The sequence below is a fragment of the Mobula hypostoma genome, chromosome 2, assembly GCF_963921235.1.
Source record: "Mobula hypostoma chromosome 2, sMobHyp1.1, whole genome shotgun sequence".
Taxonomy (NCBI): domain Eukaryota; kingdom Metazoa; phylum Chordata; class Chondrichthyes; order Myliobatiformes; family Myliobatidae; genus Mobula; species Mobula hypostoma.
In genome coordinates this window covers 106,615,705-106,631,007 of record NC_086098.1, presented here as the reverse complement: position 1 = coordinate 106,631,007, position 15,303 = coordinate 106,615,705, and the positions used below count along the sequence as shown (strand labels likewise).

Here is a 15,303-nt window from a genome sequence, read left to right as displayed (position 1 = left end):
GTGACTCATTCTCCAGATATTTCAGCACACTGGAAACATACCAGCATGCATATGGCCCAATGAATTCTGCAGAGCTTAACTGCTCAAACCAAACCTGAGGGGATCTGGGTAGATGTGTTAGATTCAGGACAGGACAAATACCAAAGATCTATAGCTCTTAGTCTACAGGCTTGATGCACATCAGTTCTGTCCTGCTCTTGATGAATAAATGCATTAAGCACTTTCTCAGCATCACCTGTCAACCCAACCAGAGCCTCATGAAACCTGACCATGTGTCAGGATCAAGCAAGATCAGTATCAACATTTTGAGGGCCTCAAAAAAATTACATTAAATAGTGCACAGTATCAATACAATGTCAATCAGAAAATTCAGAGTAACAAAGTCTAACATACAAGAACCTAGACTTGCCTTTATCCACTTGAAGCCCACATTCACTTCAGAACATACAGCTTCTGTGGCCAGGGTAGAAATCCTGGAATTCCCTTTCCAACAACACTGCCAGAGTATTCTCAAAACAAGGAATGCTGTAGTTCAAAAAGGTAATTCTCTCCCAGCTTCCTGGATAAATAGAGATGCAAATTAACTGCTGGCATGCATAGTGTAGCAACATTGACTTTAGGAGAAATGAACAGAATTAGGCCATTAAGACCTAAATTAAGAGTTAAATTTAAGCTTCACAGTAGAGTCTGATTTGGTAGCTCCATATCTAGTATTTTCGTCTGCCGGACTGTTACCAACTGACTACCCACACAGGGTGGCACGGTAGCATAGTGTTTATCACATTACCAGTGACCTGGGCTCAATTCCCACCACTCACTTTCAGGAGTTTGTACATTCTCTCCGTGACTGCATGGGTTTCCTTCCAGTGCTCTGGTATCCGTCCGCAGTCCAAAGATTGGTAGGTCAATTAGTCAGCGCAAATTATCCCATGATTAAGCTAAGTTTAAATTGGGGGACAGCTGGGTGGCACAGATTGAAGGGCCAAAAGGACCCATTCAGCACTGTATTTCAATGAATAAAACAAAATCATTTACCATCATTTAGGGTAATGCACGGCCAAGGACCGCAACAATGCTCAAAGTATCCTCTAACCTAACAATGTGTGAAATTGTCCTGATCTTGTTGGTCTTCTGACTGTAATGACTGCAGATGACGTGAGCTCAGAAATCTTAATTAATTGTTTGAAATTATAAAAGAAAAGAGCTTGTGATGTTCATCAGGATAGCTGGTGTGGGAAATTGAGAAATGTAATATGCCCGAGATAGGAATGAGATTGGCTGTCCATCCCTCAATGTTATACCTCATTGGGGAATACATAAAGCAGGTAAGAGGTGCACATAATGGAAAGCATACCATCTTCCACCATTAGCTTCACTTACATTTACTCACTATGGTACACTGAGTCCAGAATAATTTGCACACTCTTCACTAAATTAGAATAGCCCAGTAAAATAAGCTGATGAGTGAGATCATAACTTGCAGTCTTGCTTCATAAAGATATACTTATGAAAGTAAGACTTGCAGATGCAGAAAATGCTGGAAACACCCTGTAGGTCAGGCAGAATGTGTGGAGTTGACAAACTGAGTTGACATTTTATGTTGCTGTCCTTTTATCAGTTCCAGTGATAGGTTACTGACCTGAAATGTTCGTTGTTAGTTGTTGTTTCTTTCTCTCTCTCTCCCTCCCTGTCTCTCTCTCTCTCTCTCACAGATGCTGTCTAACCTGTTGAATATCCCCAGCATTTTCTGGTTGTAATTCATAGGTTATCTGATTCCTGATTAAGCAGTACTCTAGCAGTAAGAAAAATGCATTTATCATCATTTATCCTTAAGTCCTAAAATGAAGTAAAAACTGACTTCCACTTGGTAAGGCTGAGGATTTCAGATAAAAGTGGAAGCATCTGAATAAAAAATAATATATACATGCAAAGAATTGATGGATCAGTTTAAACTATAATGAAGTGCTCTGATTGCATACTTGCTCATCAATTTATTTCTCACTGTTGCTCTGGATTACTTGAATTTTCTGCTGCAAGTCAACTTGTATTTCATAACACTCACCCTAACCTCTGGTTATTTGTTACTTCAATACTAGGCAGGCATACAAATCCCATCTCTATATTTCTTCCCACACAATCCTGTATGAAACTTCACTTGCCATTGCTTGACCTGCATATGTGACTTATCGTGTTCTAATTCCAATGCCCTACTGCATTTGCCCCTGTTTTGCATGACGGCTTCTACAGTTCATTCACATCTCATAGGTAAATTAAGAACTGTTCTGTTATCAGCAGGGCCCCAAGGAATTGAATTTATAATCCTTCCTATTCTGGGGCTTACACAGCAATTTCAATATGACCATTTTTAACAATGGTGTTAACAGAGACATTTTCTATACTTTAAATACAAATCATACATGTCCTTAATCTTCCCCACATGGGAAAAATGCCTGTACTTTACTTTCTTTACTTGACAATTTTCCTCTAAAATGTACCAAACCAAAGTAAGTACATATTGGAAATCTTAATCGAGAAAAACTCAACAATTGACATTTGCAAATACAGAAAAATAGTGACCTTTGAAAAGTATTTAGTGTCTGTTCTTGAGGTCTTCACACAAAAGAGAGTCCGATGAATATCTAAATACCTGTGTTTCTGTTTGATGCCACCCTTTTAATGTTCTATCTCATGTGTGTCACAAATCAGTATCCATCATTAATCAAAATAAAAATGCCAGAAAGAACCGGTATGTCTGAATTCGTGGAGAGAGAAACGGAATTAATATTCTGGTGACTCAAGAATTTTTAGAAGCATGATTCCCTCCTGATAACTCCATAAACAAATCTATCGAAAGAAAAGCCATCTGTGAACCCTTTAAGAACCAAAGAATCATGGGCCAAGGTCAACTGAAAGGAGTAGCTAATCAGAACCGAAGCAAGTGAACGGGGACCTATAGCAACATGAGCACTTCCAGCGAGGAACACCAACAACTGCGCATGGAGTATGTTTCTTGGCTAGCGAAGAAATGCTTACAAGCTAAGTGCCAAGCTCAGCAAACAATGCAACATAAAACAAAATTAATATTTCAGGTGGATAACGTTTCATCGTATTACACCTTATCAGTATGGCTGTACTGTCTATAAACTTGCCGATGACACACTGTTTGTGGCAGGATCTCACAACCTTGCACTCATTGTCAGTAAGACGAAGGAATTGATTGTGGACATAAGGAGGGATGAGGGAGCACAGACCAGTCCTCAACAAAGGATCAGCAGTGAAAAGGGTGAACTGCTTCAAGTTCCTGGGCATTAACATCTCAGTTGATCTATCTTGGGTCCAACATTATCATTGGAAGTTTGAGGAGATTTGGTATGTTACCAAGGCAAACTTCTACAGAAGTATCACAGGGTGCATTTGGAGGCTGCAAATGGAACCTGATATGGAGGCCGCAAAGTTCAGGGTCAAGAAAAGCTGCAGGGGGTTGTAGAACTCAGCCAACTCCATCATGGGCACTAATCTCCCCACCATCAAAGACATCTTCAACAGGAGGACAGAGCTAAAGATGGCGCCAGAGGGCGACTTCTCCCAGCCCATCTGCGGCACAGTTTAAATTCTTCTCCTCTCTTGTGCCTTTTCTTTCTTTTTCAAGGTAGCTGGGGTCCTGGCAGAGCCTGTGATCTGTAGCTGCACTCAAATTGTGGTTCTTCTCAGCAATGGGTCCCTGTTATCAGCCATGTTTCGACATCCCCAGGTGTGGCCTGGAAGGCAGGCGCCTTTGAAGTGCAGCCCCGCACAGCCCTGAGGATGACTCGAATCCCCGCCGATGGACTGCAGATCATGGTCTCTCTTTGGGGGCTTACTGTTGTGTGTATGGTGGGTGGTGGGAGGGGGTGCTGCTGCTTTCTGCTGGAATAAGAGGGGGAGGGGGGAGAGTTGATGGTTTTGTTGCTGCTTGTATGTGAAGGGGAGGCTTTGGGGTTCTTATGCCTTTTCTGTCAATCATTCTTTGGGCTTTTTCTTCTGTTTCGTGGTTGTCTGCAGAGAGTAGGAACATATTGTCTGATATCAGCTGAAACCGTTGAGAAAGCAGTGCCCCAAGAGGCAGCATCCATCATTAAGGATCCTCACCATCCGAGAGTTGCCCCCTTCTCGTTACCATTACTGCCACTGTGGAAGATGTAGAGGATGCTGAAGAAACCATCAACATTTTAGGAACAGCATCTTCCCCTCCACCAGATGTCAGATCGTCCATGGACCAAAGAACATTACCTCATTATTCTTCTCTTTTTGCATATTTTTAAAATTTCTTCTCATAACTTATAGTAATTTTTACATATTTCACTGCACCACAGCTGCAAAATGACTAATTTCACAACCTATGCCAGTGACAATAAACTTGATTCTGATATAATAATGAGAGAAATGGAAGAAAAAGAAAGGCATCCATCAACTAACCATCTTGTGGCTGATCTGCCGTTCACTATGATCACAGCTAATCTCCTACGTTCTACCTAAACGCATATCTTCAGTTCTGAGTCTCCTCAGTGCTCTTACAGACAGAATCTGAAAGATTCACTGCCCTCAAAGGAATTATAGCTGTTAATAGAGATAAGTTTGAAAATGACATGGAAATTTGTGGTGTTATTGACAGTGGAGTGGGAAATCTTAGTGTACAGGATGACATATGGAATTTAGTCCTGTTAAAGTGTGAAATGATGTATTTGGGATGATAACGAGGGTAGGAGATACACAGTGAATGCTAGGGCATCAGGGTGTATTTAAGAACAAAGGTCTCTTGGACAAGAGACAAGAGACTGTCAATGCTGCAACCTGGAGCAATAAACAGTCTGCCACAGAAACTTGATGCAGGGCTTCAAAGTGAAACTTCCAACAATTTAATTCAACCAGCGGATGAGTTCTTCAGCAGATTGTTTGTTAATATGGGCCAAGTTATTGGCAAAAGGGTTTAGTACGTGAAGATCGGCATGAAGATAGTGAGTGAGTTAAAGAGCCTGTTTCAGAGTTGTATATGGACTGATTACGTTTCTTCTCATCGCTGTCCCAGAATGGCCAACCGCTTACTTTGAGACTACAACCTTGGTTCAGGACACACCAGCCAGGGATGGCTTCGACCATCGCCATTTCTCACTTCTTTGGATAGCTCGATGGTGTAGGCCCATCTGTTTAATCTCCCCTCATGGAGAAACCCACCAGCAGGGTTTTTCTGCAATATTCAGACTGGACGAATACAATGACCAGTCTAACCTTCACCCAGTTTCTGCAGCGGAACACCTTCTTCCATCTCCTCACCACTTTGTATCGTTTAGTTTAGCCTGCAAGACTCATCTTCGTTGATAAAGAAATCTGTGATTAGGAATTTCAATCCCTCACTCATGCCGCTTTTTGATTTTAGCCAACAGGAGGCGCAGTCAGCACGTTGCAGGCACCAGCTCCGGGCACAGCTTTTGCAGGATTCCTTTCACCTTTTTTTCTGGTTCGATATTCACCGTTTGTAAAAGAAATTAGATATATTCGTTGTAAGCTTCAACTTATCAAATCCTTTGGGAAAGGCCCCAAATTCCAAGAATATACTTTGACTGGGTTTGAGTATCAGTAGGATTCCAGACATTCAAGCAGATTGTTGTGTTAAAAAGGATGACGCACACACACAGCTGACCTCGACTTCATGGGAAATAGAGAAACGAGCTTCACAATACTCAAGTGTCGCCTTCAAATCAATTTGCACCTACAATGTTCGAGCGTGGTGCCCAAATCAACTTAATGTTACAAATATTAATTAATGTTCTGCATTCAGAATTATTCGCCTTTTCTTCCCTTTTATAGACCGGTGCAATTCTGGGGAGACAAAATAAATATGAAACCGCTAAAGGTCTTCGTTAACTGTGGATGCATTTAAAATTACAACTTCTCAGGTGTTTACACAAATTATATCGGCTTCCTCTATAATTGGTCGTGTTTTCATCAATATAGTCTAATGCCTATGCCAGATGACATGAGCTTGAATGTTAGCGGTAACTGCATGATTTCCAACATTGTATATATTTTTAAGGAAAACGTTCACATTGACATACAATAAAATCTGTTCGTCGTCTGGCCAGGCTGCTGGGTATAGAACAGGAACAAACGTTCTTCATCGGTTTGTCCCCCTCTCTCCCAAGACAGCTCTAATACCTCCTCGACTTTTCCGTTGGATTTCACTGGATAGTACATTTCACTTTGGCATCCGTAGTCCCGCCCCGTCGCTACGCTGATTGGCCTCTAATTATCAATGGAATGTAGGCCAGCTTTTCCATTGGTTAATGCAGCATCATTCAATCGATCGCCCCTTGGCCGGCCAGCTTTCTAGTTGCTTGGAGTTTGTCATTTCCCCCCCCACCCCCCATTTCTCTTACACGCTAAGGTCTGCCTTTCTACTACTTTCGATTAAAATACGTCTCTGAACGCTAACATATTTTTGTAAAAATAAAATTGTTATATATTGTTTAAATTTGTATCTTTTTCCCAGCAGGAGCGGAGCAGTTTATGCAAATACAATAGGCGTGCCATGGCCGTGACTCACAACCGGAACTGCACACAGGAGCCGTATAAAAACTAATGGGAGAGTTAATACGCAGATAGCGAAAGCTTTGCACGGCTGATGGAATAACAGCAGAAGGAAAGTAGAAAAAGGGGGAGGGGAAGAATATACAGTGCGGGAGGAAATTGACACCATCTGCATTTTTAATCTTTAAAGTGAGCTGGTAAACTACAATGGCTGATGAAAATGACAATAAATGCAATAGTTTTAACGTGTTGAACTGGGAACAAGTGCAGCGGCTGGACAGGATCCTAACGGAGACTATCCCAATCCATGGGCGAGGCAATTTCCCGACGCTAGAGGTGAAGCCTCGGCAAATCGTGCAGGTGGTGCGGAGCCGCTTGGAGGAGAAGCGCATCTATGTGCGGGACGTGAGGCTGAACGGCTCGGCGGCCAGTCACGTCCTGCACCAACACAGCGGACTGGGCTACAAGGACCTGGACCTTATCTTCCGGGCGGACCTCAGCGGCGACAAGGAGTTTCAAATTGTCAAGAATGTGGTGCTGGACTGCCTGTTGGATTTCCTCCCGGAGGGTGTCAACAAGGAAAAGATCACACCACTGACCCTGAAGGAAGCCTACGTGCAGAAGATGGTCAAGGTTTGCAACGACTCGGACCGCTGGAGCCTCATCTCGCTGTCCAACAACAGCGGTAAGAACGTGGAGCTAAAGTTCGTGGACTCGCTAAGGAGGCAGTTCGAGTTCAGCGTGGATGCTTTCCAAATCAACCTGGACTCGCTCTTGCTCTTTTACGAGTGCTCCGAGAACCCCATGTCTGAGCACTTCCACCCGAGCATCCTGGGCGAGAGCGTGTACGGCGACTTCGCTGAGGCCCTGGAGCACCTGCAGCAGCGGCTGATCGCCACGAGGAACCCCGAGGAGATCCGCGGCGGCGGTCTGCTCAAGTACTGTAATCTGCTGGTGCGGGGCTTCCGAGCCGCGTCCGAGAGCGAGATGAAAGCCATGCAGAGGTACATGTGCTCCCGTTTCTTCATCGACTTCTCCGACATCGGTGAGCAGCAGCGCAAACTGGAGTCCTACCTGCAGAATCACTTCATGGGACTAGAGGACCGCAAGTACGACTACCTGCTGACCCTGCAGCGGGTGGTCAACGAGAGCACCGTCTGCCTGATGGGCCATGAGCGGAGACAGACGCTGAACCTCATCACCATGTTGGCCCTCCGCGTCCTGGCTGAGCAGAACATCATCCCCAACGTGGCCAACGTGACCTGCTATTACCAGCCGGCACCTTATGTCACCGACGCCAATTTCAACAATTATTACATTGCTCACGTACAGCCGGTGTTCCCCTGCCAGCAGCACAACTATTCCACTTGGTTACCTTGTAACTGAAAGAAACTAGGGGCGAGAATGACAACGGTGGGGTGGGCGAGGACAAACACGGGGTGATATCTGGAGCCGACACGGCAGGTGAAGGGTTAAATCCGCTGGGACTAGGGAAAGGAGACACTTGCAACTAGTGTGTATTAGCGATGGGGCGACTGGGATAGAGGGCAGGAACGTTTACCCAGGCTCGGTTTGTTTAGTGCAATGTTGATCTACTCCAAGTTTGAGATTTTTAAATTGAAAAGAATTAGCTTTTTTTGGAGATGATCGAATTTTTTTTTGAAACGATGACAAATCGATTCAATTCCGAGCCTGAAGTGGACATCTCGACTATCTATATATTAAAAAAAACCCTTTTCTGGCTCCCCCACTCACTGGTTCCCCCGCCCCCTCCCACTCTGAGGCTTGGCCGAGAACAGACAACATGGGATTTCAGCACCCGTAGCCTTTTCTGCTGAGGATTGAAGAGCCTCTTGGGTTTTTTTGTAGATGCTGATTCGTAGGTGAGGGGGGGGGTGAATCCTCCCCGTTTTCCTTTCTCGCCCTGTTCTCCGACCCATATGGTAAGTCGAATGTAGCAAATCAATCGAAAACGCAGCGAATAGCAATGACTTGCCTTTGCGGAAGAGGGAGCGGTAACGGTTGCACTTCAGGTTGCAAATACTATGGATGATATACCGAGGTGAACTGCTGCATCACGGTTGCTTGTTTCTGCTTTTGGAGAGTTTTTTTTTCCTGAAAATCCAAGCGTTTGTCCCAGACACAAGCAAGGCTGTTAGCGGGTGTCGACAGAAGTCGCTCTTGTGCTGTCCACGGCTCCTGGTTAAAGAGCGCACGCTTCACTTTCTTACTGATCGTGGAAATGTATGCAGAACGCTGTGACTAATTGTTTATGGACCAAAGATTTTTCCATTTTCATATATCCATATCTATATCTTAAAAACAAAACCCATGGAAAAAGATGTGGCTAATTTATATTTGTCTACATGAACATGAATCAAGTGCCTATTGCCTATAATGATGGAATGGAGATACTGTATTCAAATCTTGTGGCTTAATCCACATTTTTTTTCTTTACATCAGGGACAAAAAAAAACGTGTTCTTGCACGAATTACTAAATTCCCTATTTTCTTGGAAAATACTTGTATTAAAAATATTCTGTTTATGTGATAGATTAAAAAGTATGTATTGTCTTGGACGGTGTAGCACTTAGACAAATACTTAAGCAAAGTACTTTATATTTTCCAGTTTGTAATAAGTTCCTTGGCGTTTTTTTTCCCTCGCCTCATTTACAGGTACGTTGTACTGTGCGCTGCAACTGCATTTGAGTTTCTAAAGTTAAAAGCATAGGTGGGTGTCCCGGAAGAAAATGAAGTTGGGAATGGAAGAAAGACTGTGAATTTTTTGTTTGGTTATCTAAACAAATAGTGGGGGCAGGTAGCCTAGCGAATCAGTGAAGTCCTATTAGAAGTTAGAGCTTGGCACAGTGGAGCATTGCCCAGCAGCAAGCTCTCCAATGATAGAATAAAAAGCTGACCCAGTGTTTCATTGGAAATAACATTGGGTATGGTTGATTTGATTTGTCAGGGTCATGTGCTGATTTTTAATTTGACAGTTGTTGGGAGCAAGCCTTCTTTTGAACCACCAAAGAAAAAGGAAACACTGACTTTGGCTTTAAACTTAATGATATTGGAAGTGATTGAATCTGGTTAGGAGACAGAGCCAGTGACTAAACTGGAAATGCATTCTTAGTTTTGCATATTTGACAAGTGTGTGGCAATGAAGAGGAAGAAATCTTTAACTGTTTAACTTTAGGCAACAATAACCAGTCAAAAATTGCATCACTACTTTAATTGAAATGTTGGTCTTTCCCTTTAGTTTACTATTAAAAAAAACTTTAGTTTGATAGTAAATAGTGTAATTTTCTTTTGCTTCCAAATGCTTGTTAGCAGTTAATTGTGCCTAACATGCTGGGCCTCAATGCCCCTATGATAAATTTGCCTTTTTCAAAGTTTCCCCTTTTAATGGTGTATATTTCCAAAGTTTGTAACCACAGCCAAACAATTGCTGTAAGCCCTCCAGATATTGCAAGAGTTTAAACGGATTGAGGTGGCGGGAAGAAACTAAGCACTTTCAACTGAATCTAGAGCTGGGAGAAACCTTCAGTTTGCAAAGGGATTGGTGTGCCAGCTGATGAGGTTTAAACTATTGTTAATAAAAAAGGTACTTGCTTGAATAGTCCGTTCCAGAATTTTGATCTGTTATTTAAATGAAAAACCTCATTGTGGAGATGGGGCTAAAGATCGACAATTAAAGGGAAGTTATATCAATGTATTCTGTATTTATCAAAAGCTCAATTTGTTAGCTGATGCACATTACATATTTATACTGCAATTTTTGTCAGTCTCTTGAAATGCAGCACACTAATGTTTACTTGAGAGAACTGAAATAGTGGGGGCAGGTAATACCTTTGTTCTAAGTTTGCTGGTGTGTATTTTGCTGTTTGTTTGGTGTAGTACTCCAGTGATTTTGTAAAAAGGGTCATTTTCCTTCAGTTCGTACGAGTGATGCCAATGAGAAGTACTTGACAGCTGCATTGTGAGGCTTTGAATGGAAGTGCCAAGGGAAGAACAGGGGAAATGGGATCTGCTGGTGACCAGGGTGTGTTCATTATTGTTGCTTATTTAAAGTTGCCATCAAGGTCATTCTCCATCAATGAGACATCCTTTTTGAGGTCAGCAGGACTTCCAGAGCAGGCTGTAGGCATTGAATCAATTAAAAATACACTGCAAAATAAGAACTTTGAGGCTGATTTTTAAGCACAGGATTGAGGGTGCGGCTGGGTGTTGGGAAAAGAGAAGATCTAACATGGATCACTGCCACATTAACAACATGTCAAATGACATGTAATGTGGTAGCAAATACAAGTAAGTAGCCAGAGTGTATTTTTAAACTCTAGGTGGAAATTGAGACCAGAAGCAGCCATAATTTTTCTTGTTCAACTGGTGGAGGGGAGGTGGAGGTATTCTCAATTCGGTTTAAAGCACAGTAACAACAGGAGGGCTCAGATATCAATATTTTGTTCTGTAACAGTGAATAGGATTTTAGCTGGATGTGGCACTTTCATCATCAGTAACTTTTTTTAAAATCGTTGGCTTTGTACTTAAACATTGATAGTGGAAAAATCATTACACATGCCTTCGTTCTTGAATTGGTTTATCTAAACTTCACTTTTTTGTTGCTTTAATTTGTACTGAAGTATCCTCTGAAGTGTGTTTAAAATGCATTCTTCCACTTTCCTTCCCATTGCTTATAACCACTGGTGAGTGAAAACTGCTATTCCAATGAGATAATAAAGTGCACACCAGCTGAAATTCTGAGTGAGTGCTTGTAGCTTGCAATCTTAAGCTAAATAAACTGTATTCCCTTGTGTGATTGATGCTTTTGTTGTGTTGGAATGTTAATCTTCCATCCCCCTCAACCCCCATTGTAAAAATAATAAACTATTTATCACGAAGACTTGCGGGCAAATTGAAGAGTTTTGAGTGCCCAAAAATCTACACCATCTTGGTTTGCTCTCAACAAGAGCTTGGAAATATGAAGGAGGCTCTGTGCATTTACTTTCTCTTCAACTGCCGCACATATAATATATATGGCTTCTGAGAGGCTTCCTTTTGCAGCAAACTGTGACTTGGATTTGTCCGCTGGACTTTTCAGTGACTGGAGGGGCTCTATCAAAGAGGAAACCAAATAGTTGATGGAACCTAGACTTTAAAGCATCTGTGTGAGTCACAAGGGGAACCGATTGTGAATTTGTTTACACAATCCAATATTTGGATTTTTTGGTAAATAAAAGTTATTTTTTTCTATTGATGGGTGTCCAGTGTCATTCATCTGTATTGAGAATGTAATGCCTCTTTATTTATAAACTGAAAGCATTGTTCATGCTAAAATCTAAACGCAGCACTTTCAGAGAAGCTGAGCATTCAGCAGTTTCTGGCTGCGACTCAGTAAATCAGCCATGTGGAGTTGGTTTAGGCAATTCAAATCAAAGAGTAGCTACAAGAAATTTTTGTGTAAAGCCCTGGATTTTAGCAGGTTAACATTTTCTCCTCCTTTCCTGGAGGGTGGGGTACAGGGAACTGAGGATAAGTATACACTAGTGTAGTAATTTTAGGCAGTAACTGCAATTTATATTTTTAAACTGGGAAGAATGGTAGTTGTTACATTTTTTAAGTTGAAAAGTATGGTGAGAGTCCTCAATTGCTGCTGTGGTCTGAACTAAAACAGAGAAATAGTATTCCACCTATAACTAATCCCTTGGAATAAATTGACAGCTTGAATTTAAAGGAGTTCCCTGCATGGAAATGATTTGCTTACAAATAGGACATTTTAAAAAGTACAACTTGGCTGTCAGTTTCTTGACCCTGTTGTTCAGTGAAATCGTAGGTGATCTGTGGCTGCTTTTACAGAGTCCTTTGAATCACCTGGTGTCCAAAAGTCCATTTTTGTTGAATGTAGAAGGCAGCCCAACCTGAAATGGTTGATCGGAGGTAACTTGGACAGAGGGCTTGTGTTGTAACAAATCACACTTTCCACTTGATCTGTGTAAAACAACCTATTCATTCCAAAGTTTTTTTGCTGTACGGCTACTAAAGCTATCAAAACTATTTCACAATATTGTATATGCAAAGACCAACGTTATTCTGATCGTAATGAACAAAATGGTCATCACTATAATGTACTAAATGTTTTGCAATGCCAACATTCAATATTTCACAACATTTAAATTACACTCTTCTGTTTTTACTACCTAAGTGCATTCCTCACATTTCCCCTCCACTTTACTCAATGTGCTATCATTTCGCCCACTCTTTTTAAACTGTCTTAGATCCCTATAACAGTCTGTCTCATCCTTGCATCGTTCCCACCTGTCTTGCTGGTCTGTCAACCAATGTTTCCTCCATTATGTCACCGTTAAATCATGAAACCCTTGTGCAGCAACCTCTTTACCCTATCAGATACATTTGGCGAATCCAGATGCACTGCCTTTTCCTGTCATGCTTGTTTTATTATTGACGACCCACAAAATCATCTTTTTTCCAGAGATATTGACTATGTAAAAGGTTTAGGTTGAAGTAATAACTGTTTTGCTCTAACACCTATCTAATTTTAACACCACATTAATACATTTGTATTTCATGGATGGCTAACAAAGGTATATTTACAGCAAGCAACTTGAATTTGTGTTTTTTACATATAAATAAACATTTAGGAACTTGCTACAGAATGAAATCTAGAGTTAGAAAATCAAAACCAACAAATTAGGGAGATTGACAACAAAGGGCTTTACAAAAGCCAAATACTGTAGGTCCTAAAAATCTGAAATAAAAATGTAAATACAGTACTCAGCAGGTGAGGCAACATCTGTGAAGACTGAAATCGAGCTGATGATTCAGGTTCATGAAATTGGAAAGAGGAGGTACATCAAAATGTAGAAGAGGCAGAGTTTGTTATTATTCCAGAAAACACAAGCGTAATGCCTGAACAAGAAGTCATTGATAATTGAAAGAGTGGAAAAGGAAACAGTAAGTAATCTAGTTATTGAGCAATGTGGGTGAATGGATAGAACAGAGTGCTAAATAGGATGGGTGCTTTAATGAAGATCATGTGTAGCTGCTGGGGGCTTGATAAAGAGGGAGATAATGACAATTGAGCCTTATCAGGAAGAGTTCAGTACTAGTAAATTGTGAATGAAATTTCATCATGCAATATTTACAATGGATTAGAGTTTGCAGAGATCAGAGACTGGGAAAATAGCAAACAGGAAATTGCAAACTGATGTGGATTAAGGGTTCAATAGCAGCAAAGTGAAATTTCCATTGAAATTTAGTGAACAAATAACTTCATTATCAGGTGTGCTCATACTTTCATGTTTCCTGAGCAAACACAACACTTCACTTTAAGATTCATGTTAGAAAGGCACAAAATACTGCACCTTGGTCACATTTTTAACTGTTTACCACACTGAATTTACAGATTTTGAACTTCACTGCGGCACTTAATAGGTTCCTCCATCAATCTCCATTTTACAGTTGTTTCCAAACTGACAGTACTCTGAAACACAAGCAATCTATATATATTCATATACTTAAATTGACACTCAATGGTTTGTTTAAAAATATTCTGGTGCTGTTTTTAGCATGACTAGTCCAACCCTATTTTTAAGGAAGTATGTTGTTAAAAGGAAAGTGTGCAGAATTTCTATAAATCGATTCCAAGATGCCCTACCTTTTTAAAAAAAAAGTGTTGATTATCCAGTAATTTCCATTTGTAACTCAAAACAGGTGCTTTCTTTTTGTAAACATGTCACTGAGAATAATCGTGCAACAACTCTAATAAAGATTAAGGTAATTTTAAAAGTTATGTATTACAATAGATCTTGTTGAATAATACATATTAGAAGCAATGGAACTATTCGGTATTAACAATCACATAGGACACATGCTGTCAACATTGTCGACTTGTATCAGGTTGATGCTACTTAACTGAGCAAACTGTTCCCATAATCACACCTTCTTGTCATTTCTGTCGAAAATGTAAGCCTAATATAGATTATAACAGTCAAACCTACACAATGTGCCCTTTTCTTCTTGATACCTTGTCATAAAGTACAGTATTATTAAATTTTAATGGAGCTAAAAGCCAGTGGTGTAGGCCTTTCATACCATAGTTCAGTTTCCTTTCATTTTCTGACTAGAAATGTTTTTTTAGCTGTTTCTTACTTAATAAGAGTGGTGCCCTCACAAGAGTTGTAGGGATGTTGTTTTTCCTTGCTAGGTATGTTGGGGAAATGGATGTCACTACAGGTAGGCTTCCTCTTGCTTTGTTCTTATTATTCACGTTAATAGGAGGGCCAGAATTACTATAGCAACTGTAAATTCTCAGACGTATTCATTATTACTAATAATGGATAAGCAATGGAAAAGGTATTTCAAAAAAGCTCTGAATAAAATGGGTTGTAATAGTGCAGCTTAGTACAAGAAAGCACAATATTACTGTTGCATTTGGGTATATGAATGAACAATAAGAATATGTTTATAAGAAGCATTATGGATACTTGCATATAAATTATCCTAAATAATAGAAAGGAAAAATACAATCTAAATTGAATGCTTTCTAATTAAGTGTGAATATTCCAGATGTGCCTGCTATTCTTGGCACTGAAATGGTCGGTCCTTATTAATAGAGACCCGTTGAAATTTTAAAGTTGATGTTGGCAGCTCTGATTAAGTTACAAGTTGATGTTGGCTTTAATTATGCATTTAATTTTGGCGTTCCCGATTTCTACATTGATA

General features: G+C 40.7%; 1 protein-coding gene across 1 annotated transcript; it reads left to right on the top strand.

Annotated features, from left to right (window-relative positions):
- The first annotated feature begins 6,624 nt into the window (after window positions 1–6,624).
- tent5aa (terminal nucleotidyltransferase 5Aa) lies at window positions 6,625–11,762 on the top strand. The gene has a single exon (XM_063040342.1). It carries the CDS (start codon window positions 6,772–6,774, stop codon window positions 7,948–7,950), a length of 1,179 nt encoding a protein of 392 aa, XP_062896412.1. The 5' UTR covers window positions 6,625–6,771; the 3' UTR covers window positions 7,951–11,762.
- The last annotated feature ends 3,541 nt before the right edge of the window (window positions 11,763–15,303 follow it).